This window comes from Cygnus atratus, chromosome 2 (genome assembly GCF_013377495.2).
Source record: "Cygnus atratus isolate AKBS03 ecotype Queensland, Australia chromosome 2, CAtr_DNAZoo_HiC_assembly, whole genome shotgun sequence".
Lineage (NCBI taxonomy): Eukaryota > Metazoa > Chordata > Aves > Anseriformes > Anatidae > Cygnus > Cygnus atratus.
The window spans coordinates 126,016,358-126,029,373 of NC_066363.1; the positions used below are offsets into that span (position 1 = coordinate 126,016,358).

General features: G+C 36.0%; 1 protein-coding gene across 1 annotated transcript; it reads left to right on the plus strand.

The window, feature by feature from the left end:
* The first annotated feature begins 814 nt into the window (after positions 1-814).
* XKR9 (XK related 9) lies at positions 815-12,014 on the plus strand. The gene is made up of 3 exons (XM_035563156.1): positions 815-1,089; positions 10,136-10,359; positions 11,377-12,014. Exons 1-3 carry the CDS (start codon positions 815-817, stop codon positions 12,012-12,014), a joined length of 1,137 nt encoding a protein of 378 aa, XP_035419049.1.
* Positions 12,015-13,016: the final 1,002 nt, after the last annotated feature.

Sequence of the window (13,016 nt, forward strand, 5' to 3'; positions counted from 1 at the left end):
GCTGCATTGGGACAAACAAACTCGGAAAGTAATACAAGATGTATGCACACAAGCCCAGTCACCCAGCTGGAAGTGACCTAATGACGCATACTCTGATACAGTGGTGTGTACGCAAGACAGGAGTTTCCTCAGCCTTTTGTGCACAGTGAGGGAGTCACTCAGAAGTTAAAGTTCTCAGAAGGAGTAACTCTTTTTTTTTTTTTTTTCCCGTAAACTGGTTTTAAAAAACTAGTAGAGGTAAGCTTGTTTCTTAGTATCTTCCTACTGTTCAGAATTGTCTCAGTGGCTGCTTGAGAAGAAGAATCGCCATGGTTGGGAGAGGGACCGCCCTCAGGAGGTTCAGAGGTACAGCTTCTCTGGCACTGATTCTTCACAGATATCTCAGTACATTCTGCGTTTTGTACTTGCTTGTTTAAATGGTCATGAAAATTGCTGTATGATAATTTAAAAATATATTATTGTTACTGATGATCTTCCTTTTATTTCTTAGGTTTAGGAACCCATAATGCAGAATGACTGCACCAGTTTAAAAGACAATTTAAATTTAATTATTTTTCCAGAATAGACATGCGTCAGTGAAGTTAGTTTAATATTTAAATCAAGAACACAGAAAAATGGAAGTCCTTTTGTTTTTATTCAGCTTTCCATGATAAAAATATGCAACCAACTTTTTTTTTTTTTTTTTTTTTTCGTAAAGGACAATGAACAGGTGTTATCACCAGGAAGAAGACTCTGTTGTAAGAAAGCATTTAGATTTAATTCGACTTTCTTCACGTGAAATGAGGACAGAATGACAACAGCAACAATCTAACACATGATGAAATATACCAAGGAGAATTTTATTTTTTTAGTTGGTGGAATTATAATTTATGTAGTTGATATTGGAGTGGATCTCTGGGTAGCCAGTAAATATTTCTATCAGGGACAATATACTTGGGCTATATTGATAATCAGTTTTAGATGTTTTTCATCGCTAGTAACTCAGATATTCAGTTATCAGTGGTTTAAAAATGACTGTGAAGGTTCTGATTCTGAGAAGCTCAAATGGATTTTTCTGGTTCACTTCTTTCACTGTGGAATTTTTATAAGGTAAGCACTTTTATTTTATTTTATTTTATTTTATTTTATTTTATTTTATTTATTTTATTTTATTATTTTATTATTTTATTTATTTTATTTTATTTTATTTTATTATTTTTTAATTTAAAATGAGAAATCATACTGCTTTTGGCCAGTTTATTAAGAAATTCCAGTGCCAGGTTATGATGTTAATATGGCTTCAGGGACGCTGCTGGTATTAACAATAACTACTCCACATAAGTGAATGAATTTTGTCTGCTTATGCCAGGGGTAAATTATGCCAGGTTTTGATGGTAATGTAGATTTTTCTCTTTTTCATTTGACCTATTAATAATATTCTATTTGATTCATCAGCCTTTTGATAGGTCATATTTTAATAAGATTGCTTTACAGAGGAATACTCTTGTACCTGATAAAGAAATGTAGGTTTTTAAAGTGATGTTAGGAAGATAATTTGTGTGGTTACATTAGCTGGAGTAAGTTACATAGCTGAAGTAAGAGGTAATATGTGAATTCAAAAGTCTAACAAAACTCAGAAAACCACCAGAATTTGGGAAGGAAATGAATAGTTCCATACTAAGTAAGAATACTTACTGCAGGGACTGAGTTAATGGTGACAGGCACCTTTGTTTCCTGACAGGTGTATGTCCAGGAGTAGTTTAAGATACCATATGTTTAACATTCTTTCTTTAGCTTCTGTGGTGGTGTTACTGTAAAATTATCATTATAGAGATCATTTTTGCTAAGATTTTACTTTTATTGTAAAACTGATTTGAAAGATTTTGATGAAAAGTCCTGAGGACCTGAATTTTCATTATTTTGTGTAAGTAACATTCAATAAACCTGAGCAGATATAGAGTCCTCAGAGGCATTTAATAAAATACTTATTTAAAATGTCTCTTTTAACTTCCTATATTTATGCCAATGTAAAAAATCCTCTAGCATACATGTTTCATTCATCTTATATTATCATGGATTAAGGAAAATGATGAAGTTTCTACATACAATTAACTTTATATATAAAACTATAAAGTTTTAACTTTAAAATTAACTTTAAATTTAACTTTAAAAATTAACTTTTTATATAAAATATATATATTTGTTCCTTTTGTCCAACAGCTTTGCTTTTCTGCTACTCCTCTTACAATTCTAAAGTCTTAGACTTCACAGAGGAGTATTTACTGCCAGGTTTTATCTTTCTGATGTCAGGCAGTAGAAAATCTTAAAATACAATATTTTGAAGGAAAAAATAAATAAATCCCTGTTTAGTTTCACCAATGGTTTTGTATTCAAATCTATGGACATGGGTTGGTTCAAGTGATATGTATAAAGACCCAGCCACAGGGACACTACCAGATTCTGCCTTTTAGAGGGGATATCTCTGGGCCCACTGTGGCCTACTCCTTTTTGTCCATCTCCAAGTCTTGTCATCTTCAGGTTTGGCTGGGAGTGCCATCCTTATGTTGCTGCTTACAAAGCTGCCCCTCTGAGATTTTTTTCTTACAAAGAAAATTCAAGCCCTGACCTCAGTTTCTGATAACTGATGATAAATGTTAAGCCAGAAACTACAGTGTCATATGGTAAGCCTCCCTTCTTCCTCTTTCTCTACCATGACATCATTCTTTGTAATCTGTATCAGACTGTAATTCTGGCTTGGTGTTACACACCCAGGTTTCCCCTAAAATCTCCTGCTGATTTGTGCCTATCTTTAAGACCTCTCCTTTAAGTGCGAAATTTTAGGATTCAGATCCAAATTCTGATCATCTGCAACTCTTTGTTATGTAATCTTGACTAAAAAGCTGTATCTGTTCAAAATACTACCTCTACACACACATTTTTAATAGATTAATTCTTACAATTTCCAATGAATACATCTTACCATGAATTTCTATAATTTCCAAAATGTCCTTCCCACAATTAACCTCATCTTCTCTTAGTGGTTTGTTATCTAGTAAACATAATTTTGCCCTTTGCAGTGTCAGTGTAGCCATCTTGGTCACCTGTTCTCTATTGCACAAATAATGTTTTCTCCTGCGCTTCTGCTTACAGTTGGAAAAAAAATTCCAATTTGATATACAGAAATTACAAAACTCTTTGAGCCACTCCTCAAAATTCATCAGTGTGATAATGCATACAGTAAAGTATAAGCTGATAACAGCAAGCTGACACCTGTGCTTGTAGCTGGTCATCTGCTGTTATATACTTCAATAGGAAGTATATAACATTGGTTTTCTTAGGTGTATTCATGTGCACTTCCTTCCTGCCCTCCTTCTTAGTCATCCAGAAAAATTAGACAATGAGTCTCCCAGGTTTATTTCTATAGTCAATACAGTCAAAACAGATATTGTCAGAAGTCAGGTCATAATTATTAAGGTGAACTTCCCCAGGTTGTCATTTGGGGAAGGAACCTATCTTCCCCAGCCACCAAAGAGGGAAGCAGGGACCTAACCAGTAAATACTGACTCAGCCAGAGAACTTAGAATGCCTGAAATTGGAAGATGTGAATACACCTTACCAAATTCACTCTTTCCTTCCAAGCTTCCTTCCTCCCTCCCTCCCTTCCTCCTTTCCTTTCTTCCGGTTTTGTAATCACACTGTCAGTGCTAAGTAATAAATATTGAAATCACATGTGCATACATATATGAACATAATACATATACACATAAAATATAGAAATATTATAAATAATACATAAAATTATATAAATAAAAAGAAAAATTAGAATTATTCCATATATAATAGCTATGTTTTATATGAAATGTTATTCTCTGAAAGTAGCTTTTAAAGACAAAATTTAGGTGTTAAAGTATATATTAGCCATGCTGACTAAATTTATTTTAATCATGACCCATTTAGATGGGTTTCACAGATGTCAGTAGAGTTAAGAACAGGCTGCAGCATAACAACTGATGTTAAGAAGATAACACAATCAGTGAATGTGGAAAAAAGGAACATTTTCATGTGGCCCGTATGAATTCACTGACTTGTAGCAGTTTGCAACATCAGTCAAGAACACTTGAGGAAGACTAAATTTTAGCAAGTAATAAACTTCTCTGTCAGAATAGCAGACCATAGAGGCAGCTACTGTTGTGATAGTGAAAGTTGCTATTGTGCCTCTTGATGCTTAAAGGAAGGATCAAGATGCCCTACTTCTTTAAAAAGAAGCAGATGAAAAAGATTTTTTTTTGCATATTTTTAAAGATGAATTCTAAATACATGAGACATCAGAGCAAATGCAAGTGCTCTGTTAAATGTATTATTCCGTGACATAAAAAAAATAAAAAAGAAAAAAAGAAAAGTGATGAGAAAAATGTAGTCGAGATAGATGATGTCCAGTTATATTTGTACAGCTTTAGCATGTGATAAACCACACCCAAATTAAGAGTGGATCAAAAACGAAGACTGAAGCTGGTAATGTGCCTCCAGCAATGTTGTGTACAACACGAAGATCCCCAAGACAAAGTAATTAGGAAGGTATTTAAGATATTAAGTCAATGAGGTACAGAGTTAATTAAAGTGGAAGGTTTGTAATGCTACCTTGAGTTAGAAGTCATAGAGTAATATGTACTTGCTCACGTTTTCTTAACAAAACGTTTCTGCCCTAAGGTATTGACATAGTCACATCAGTTTCCTGGACTTAATCCAAGCCTTTTGATACTTAGAAGATTAGGTTTAATGTGCAGCAGAGAAGAAATTTCCTTTGATTAAGGATTTATATAGTTCTGCGAACTGTGACTGCCTGACCAGAATTCAGAAGGGACAATTGTTGCTGCCAGGTCTCTCTCACTCTCTCCTTCCATGGAACTATGACTTTCCAACTGGCACCCAAATCCTCATCAGCGCAGTTTGGTGAGATGGGATGTGTACCGTAGTACAGGGACTGCAATGGAAATTTTAAGAGGAAGCAGGTGACATGGAAGCACTGGCAAGACAGCTTGCCCGTGATGTTTGAAGCCATGAAATAACAAAAGCAAGTAGCTGTCACATTTGTGAATTTCCTGTCACATTTAGAGAGCCTAAGCCTTCCTAATGTTACAGGAGAATACAAGGAAACTTCATCCCTTAAGAAATGATGAGGAAACTGTAGCAGCAGCTCAAGAACAGAGACACCTGATCTGTGCTTAAATGAGTGTTTATAACAAGGAGTCCTAACATCTGTTCTCCAGAAAGCAACACTACAAGGGCAGGAAACTTTTTATTTTTTTTTTTCTTTCCCCTATCAAAGTGAATATGATATTTAGAAACACTGATAATTCTTTACTGTTCGCATATGACAATCTGCAAAGAAATCATTTTTCATTCTTTTGTTTTCCAAGTAGTTTGTATATTTAATAAATGAAAAAAGTCTTTAATGAGTTTAGAGAGGGAAAAAGTAAATGGCAACCCTATATTTGTCTGTATTATTGACACACAACCATGCCCATCTCACCCTGAGTTGAAGACGTACCTCTATCTAAAGTACGTAATCAATCAAATATTTTTAATTAATACATTTTTTATTCCAGTAGAAATAGTTTTAACAACTTTTTTTTCTTCTTTTTTTTTTCTTTTTTCTTTTTCTTTTCCAATTTATGAATATTGGAACAAAATGCTACTATGGAAATAGATATATTAATGTAGGAATAAAATGAGCAGGGTTCAGAGCAGGTGCAGTGTTTAGGTGAGCTGTGGTCATGAAAAATGGAGAATATTGGAGCCTGACCCGTCCCTTAGTACAAAATGAACTCTTCCTGTGGCGTTGAATGCACTAGTCCAATGCTAAGCCTAAAAGTTGACTATAGGTCCCTCCTAAAATATTGCGTACCGAATGGGCAGTTGGGAATGGGTATATAAGCTCAAAATATCCTTATAAAATGAAAGATCTGTCGCAATGAACTATAGTGAGTAACAGAGATATGTGGAGCTCAGGGAATATCATCTTGCTTAAGTAGTTAAAAAGCCATGGAAATATTTGGACTTTTATAGAAAAAATAATGTATTTTATACAATATTCAAAGTCAGAAGCGGACTAACCAAAGTAACTACTGCTAGTGAAAAATACTATAGCATACCTTGTTATAACAATAGAATCCTAGTATACCATGCTAGGCTTAGAAGGAATATGCTTCTGAAAACTGACAGGTGATTTCAGGTGTGCATCCAACTGAAATATTCCTTTTACAATGTGTCTCCTCTTTGCCTTTCATATCATCTGCTGTCTCAGCCATGAGCTCTGCAGCTCAAAATCTATGCAGCTGGTTTCCACTTCTTGCTGCTTGGCCAAACACAGGCTCTGGTGAATGAGTCCACGGACAACTAACAGATTGGTCTACCCAACTGTTTTTTCTTGAAAACATTATAAACTCTCCAGATGTTTACATCTCCAATGCAAGAACCAGATGTTTTGGTATCCTAATTGTTTTATAAACTGAAAAAGCTATAGATGGCTTGCCAAGCAGTTTAGTTCTTTGCTTATGGGAGATTACTCAGAAAACAGTAAAATAAATACACAAAAGCATAAAACTAGAAAACAGTTTCCTTTGGGAGTAAATAATGGATCTAGAGCCAGCTCACGAAATCAGTGTGCAGCCTGAGTGTCAGGGCTGCAGTCTGTAGAGTCTCTGTTAGGAGAAGGACAAAAGATCTTCCTCTAAGGCTCCTCAGTAGTGGCATAACTGCCCCACACCTTCTGCTGATGCTTCCAGGTTGCAAGCCTGGAAATTCTCGCTTTTACATATAACACACTTAATATTCCAGGAAATAAATCATGATTCCTCTAGTATGCACTTAACCCAGGACCTGCAAATCCTGACTCTTGTAGCAACAGAAAGGCCCCTGTCACTGTGTCCCTTGGGGTCAAGGGATTTGGTCTTTAAAGATGATGAAGGTGTTAAACTTCTAACATCTGGAGGAACCAGGAATCTGTCTGAGCTTCTCCAGTAAGCTGAGGTACTGAGTACTCAATACTGAGGTACTGAGCTGAGCTTACTGTCCGAGCAGTAAGCAAAGGGGACTGTGCTTCCGTGCCAAATTGGGATGAGATCTGGGTGTCAAATGATCTCCTGCACACTGTTTTCTATATAAAGGAAATGCAACTGCACAGGTTTCATGGGATTCATAGTGTGTATGTTCCTGTGAACAACCAGGGAATTGGGAATCTACAGCACTTTAGCATGAATCTTGAAGTCATCTAGGATGCAGCCTCAAGGAATGGAAGTAGGGGCCAGGCTAAGGGCATAGGGCCTTGACTTTCTCAGCCTGCACGTTTGCATACTTGCATAGATGTGTGAGATAACCTAGTGATGGTCTGTGATGTTCTGCTTGATTTCTCCTAAAAACAAATCCTAATGAATGATGCAGTCTTCATAATCTAGATGACTAAATTCTTCTGTCAAGAGGGAAGACCTTTAGCAATGTTTATGATGTTAGAAAAGTTGGCTGAATAACAGTGAATTTTTTTGAGGAAGGATGGCTTTTGTTGTTGGATGTAGCCCAAATGGGTTCATTGGAGAAGAATATTAAAAGCTCAAGTGATCTGGGAAATGCAAAGGCAGAAATAAGGTTGAAAGTGATATCTGAAGGCTGTTAGGCTCAAAACTCGATTTATGGGCAAATATATTACTTTTAAAGCCAATAAGTTATTATATAATTAAAATCTCAGTAGTTTATTCCAAGAATCATTATTAGTCTGGACCCATTTATTACTAGATAAGAAAAAATGCTTCCATGCATAAAAAGTTTCAGTAGTAGTAATCCATTTAGAATTGTTATACACATTTCTTGCTTCCTATTCCCTTTCCTGTTGTTTTGCTCACCTGTCCTCTGCTCCTCTGAGCTCAGCAGTTTCATTCTGGTGTAAGGGGGCGTTACAGTTATCAGTTTCTGGAGTCTTGTTGGAAGGAATATGAGGTTCACGTTGATGGCTTCTTCTTCACACTAGGACTCTCTTTGGGACTTTTTTGTATATTTGCATTTGGACTTTGCTTTCTCTTAGTTTATCTGCAGCTTATTATACATCAAAATTTAGTATCTATGGTTCCTTTTACTCATGTTAGATGCTGTTTCTTTGCTGTCTTTTTTACCCCTAAAACCACTTTCACCTGTCTCTAGGTCAGCACTTCAGAATGTGAGCTTTAATGAGTAGTTTACAGCCTTGTTGTCTCCAATGCCAAGCCATGCTATGCATTACTTTTCTGCACTGCATCTCAGGGCCTCTGCTATCAAACCAGGATTATATTTCTCTATATTACTCCACTCTCTATACTTCCCTGTACTCTGACATGTCTATTGGTGGTAGGTGGATGATTGGACTAGATGATCTTGGGGGTCTTTTCCAACCTTAAAGATTCCATGATTCTATGTCATCATGTTAGTAATGTATATATCATTCAAGATAGAGTATCTGCTTGTAACTGTAACCCATATAAAAGTATGACTGGACCACACAAAAACAAACAAAAGAGCCAACTGGTCAATTAGATTTCTTCTTCTTCTTCTTCTTCTTCTTCTTCTTCTTCTTCTTCTTCTTCTTCTTCTTCTTCTTCTTCTTCTTCTTCTTCTTCCTCTTCTTCTTCTTCTTTCCTGTGAAAAATACAAGCTAAACCAAGCTTGGTGTAGCTAAAACAAGTAAAACAAAATTGCAGGCAAGTCAAGAAAACTTCAAACAGAACAAGCCTGACAAGCATGAGTCCTGAGGCCTTGCAAAGTCAGTACAAAGCTTATGTCCTATTACTAGCAATGGCAGTGACTATTACAGTGCTTCAGTTACGAGGTCTAGTCTACAACCTTCACAGCCAGTGCTACTAACCACTTGAAATGAGGTAACTGGCAGAAGAGAGCAAGCGTTGCTTTGCTTCAGGATGAGAACTGTTCAGCTGGCAAGAGTTCGTTAGCTGTGAGAATCCGTTCCTCTGGAGTTGCCTCAATTTCATCTACTATAGACAGAGCATTACATACTGCCCTTGGTTTCCAAAGCACTAGTGCAATGAACCACAGAATTCCCCATGCCTTAGTGTGTGTGTGAGTCCATGAGGGACAGTAGAAATACCATAATTTGCAGCAGCTGTAGTTCTGGTCCTACATCAGGTCTTAGACACTGTCCTGTTTTCCTAAACAAGGCTTGTAAAAATTACCATGAACAAAAGCTGGTTCCTCTCTTAGCTATCAAAATGGTTTTTGATTAAAACTTATTTGTTCTCTTCCTTGTGAGGTGCTATGTCCACCTTCAGGCCTGAAGCAAAGGCCTTGAAAATGGGAATAAAAGCTAGAGATTATTTATCTCTAAGCATGGCATTAGAGACATCCTGATCAGAAAAAGTTCTTTACTACTCATAATGCATCACAGCCAACTCACTACCTAATTCTGTGTATCTTCACATTTTCTGCTCTTTTAGAGGAAATTTTATTTTAGTCTTAATTGAAAATAAACCATAACTGTTCTAAAAGTCATTCAGGTGCACTCATTTGCTAAGGGAAACAGCTTGTTCTTGTAAAATTACTCAGATAAAAGAATCTGTAGTCCCAGGAGATCTGTGTCTTGAAAGAAATTTTCTGAAATTAAAGTCTTCCTGAGTATTTAGAAAAGAACATTTGAGTGATTTTTTTTTTTTTAAAATCCTGTTGTATGTTTGCAGTTCATCAGTTGCTATCCTTGGGGGTTATAGTCTTATATTATATGGAGTTGGATATTCACTAATTCCCTTAAAAGGATAGAAAAAAGGTAAATGAGTATCTCATAGAGACTGAGAACAGATGTTGAGGGAATTTTCAGAAATGTGTTACCTTTCAAGAAATAAAATATTAACAAAATAACACTTGTAATCTTTATTCAGGCAAGTCTCATTCTCTTCTAGTAGTTTTTACATTGCATCAGTATCAGCGGGCATAAACGATTATCTGATATCACTGATACCAGACAGATACCAGACTAGATTTTATCTTAGCAGAAGGTGCTGGACTACATTCAAAGAAAAAAATTGAATGAAAATGAAATGGGAAAAGTCTTTGTTAGTCTATATAACTTTATAGAGTCGTGCTTTCAAAAAACACTGTCTAATCAAGTCTCTCTTTTTAATAGGTATTGGTTTGCTTTGAAGTATGGCTGCCAAGCTGCATTTAAACAAAAGAGAAGTGGAGATGTATCAGAAACAGACCATCCCAACTTCATTCAAAAACAAGCCATTGATGTAATGACTGATATTAACATGCTCAGGATATTCAAGACTTTTCTGGAGACCACACCACAGCTTTTTGTCCAGATTTATGTACTCATGGAACACAACAACCGTAATTTCTCTCAATGTGAGTCTTTCTTTCTCTATGATTTGAAAGTTGAGTCTTTTACCAAAAAATATAACTCATGTTATTGTATAAAATTTTAAATGTACCTTGGAAAACATACACTGTGTTGTACAATTGCTTTGCATCTAGTTATAATTTCTGTCTAGTAGATGATCCATTCTGCTAAATTCATGGGAAGAAGGTTTCACTGTACCAAGTCATTAATATAAGCATGGTACATCATTTGAGAATAAGCTGTTGAATGTCATTAGTGTATGTATTTCGGAACCATTAATGTGCACTTAATTACAGTTCTTTTAAAATGGCTAACTGGACATCCTGAAATTGGTAATGTATCAAGAGCAGTCCTGTGACTTGGTCACTACCCTCATCCACACTTTACAGGTAAGGGACAGAGTCATAAAAAAAAGGATATGCCAGCACTGCAGAATGCCATATGAGGAAGAGATATTGGTTTAACTCTCAGAAGCAAGAGAGCAGGTACACTATTTTCAGCTCTGAAACTAGCAGCAGTATGGGCAAGACATTGACCTGCTCACGGCTGGATTTTATCTAACCAAATGGAGAAACCTACATCGTTGTCTAGTGTTTTTTCATGGAGTTGATAAGTACTCAGATACAATGGCTAGATGAACCTCATCTTAAATATGACCATGTGAAGGGTCAAGTCTCAGTTATAGGTACCTACATTATAAACATCCCAGCCTCAATATCAGTTTCTGAAACCTATGTTTTTATGGTCTTTTTTGCAACACCTTGGGAGGTTCTAAGTCACCCATGTACACAACTTTGGTGAAAACAGCAACAGCAAGAGATCCCAAATGGCAATAGATGCCTAGATTTAGGCAACTAAACTGAGCCTTAAAATTAAGGTGACTTGTTCAGGAACATGGAGGAAATATCAAGTAGGTACAAGGAAAGTGCAAACAAAGCATGAACTTGTCCAAAATGTCAAAAATTGTAATGTAAAATAAATATATTTATTAGGTCTAACAGTTATCCTTTTGTTTTGTTTAGATGCCGCCATTATTATGTCTTTCTGTGGTATCTCCTTTTCAACGGTTGATTATCAGATATCATTACGAAAATCTTTGCCTGATAAAGACAGATTTCATGTACTTTCCAAGTTGGTGTATCTCTTCTATAAATTGCTTACCATCACTTCTTGGATACTCAGTATTTCACTGGTCACTCTACTAAGTGCTAGAAGTTCTGTAATTCTGCTGATACTTCTTTGGAGCTGTGGCTTTGCCTGGACTTTGAAACAACACACAACATTTTGCAAGTCTAAGGAGATGGAATATCTGTACAGAACTGTTGTTGGAATCATCCTACTTTTTACCTTTTTTAACATAAAGGGGAGAAAAACAAAAGTTCCCATTTCTATTTATTATGCTACTCACACACTTGTAACTGTAGGCATTTTGCTTGTATATTGGGTTTGGAAACCCTCTGTTGTCAAGGAAATACATTTTACAGTTGTGGGCATCTTAACTATTCTCAGTCTGGTGTTAGGTATTATTTTTCTTGTTGTTTATTACAGGCTTTTTCATCCCACTGTTTATTGCAAACAACAGACACATTTCGATGAAGTTGATGCAGAGGCAAGAGACAATGTGGACGTTGGTAGATTTCAGAATTTCATAATGCAATGAAGAGTATAGATTTTTATGTAGACTTCAAAACAAACACTTGCTGCACAGTCTTTGTTTTTTGTGTATTTTCACTAAGTAGCACTTAATGGACCAGAGTTATTGGCTGTGAATAACCATTGTTTTTTTGTGATGCTGTACAAATCCTTTATAACATGAATATTTTTCTATGTGCTGGTCAATGTTATTTTTTAAAATAGAAACAATTTATCCCTCCAACCCAATTCACTGTTTTAGTTTCAACCAATGTAAATGAAACATAGGAAAAGCTAAAAGTGAATCAAATGAAAGCTGTCATTACCGGTGTATTCTGTTTGTGTTGCTTCTGTTAAAAACAAGGCTTACTATTGTTGCTGGAAGGAAAGAGGAGTGCATTTGAAATAATCGGGGGCAGAAATCTGTTAGCTGTCTGCTTTTTCCCATTACTGTAAAACCTGCCGTTTTTCTTTAGATGAGAATAGCTACAAAACTCACTAACTTTTCCTTAAATTTTCCCTAAAGAAGAATAGTTTTGATTTATGGTCCAATCACTGTCTTGCCACAAGGAGATTTGGGGAGGTATTTTAAAGTACTTTATCTTCTAGGTGTTTTAATGACTCCTTTATTGCTTTTGTTCTGCTAGTCTTTCACACGCTTTTGTGTTCAGGAGTGATGCCAGTTTATTGTTCTGGATTATAATAGTAGCCTGAATGATTTATTGATAGCAACGGGATTCTCAGATATAAAGGAAGAATCTTCCCTGAAGCTTTCCTCTCCTTCAAGCTCTAGAATTTAAATGCGGGTTTCCACTGAAAGAAGAGGAGGCTAGGCATGCAGTGGTACAGCTTCTTTTGTCTTTGTCACTAGAGAAAAGTGGAAAGGGCACCAACTGTTCTTTCTGATACATTACACTTGCAGGAGGTGACAGTGAGTAGGGCTGAGAAGCGATGGAATAACCGGTTTGTGCATCAAAACTTTTTGACAGAAGGCAGAGTGAAACTAGACAGCATTTCAGCCCAATTTTCA

Bases quoted from the DNA above. Each gene is read 5' to 3' on its own strand.
- XKR9 (XM_035563156.1), top strand. From the start codon at position 815: ATGATGAAATATACCAAGGAGAATTTTATTTTTTTAGTTGGTGGAATT. The intron at 1,090-10,135 runs GTAAGCACTTTT...TCTTTTTAATAG, and splicing joins CACTGTGGAATTTTTATAAG to GTATTGGTTTGCTTTGAAGT. The intron at 10,360-11,376 runs GTGAGTCTTTCT...TGTTTTGTTTAG, and splicing joins CAACCGTAATTTCTCTCAAT to ATGCCGCCATTATTATGTCT.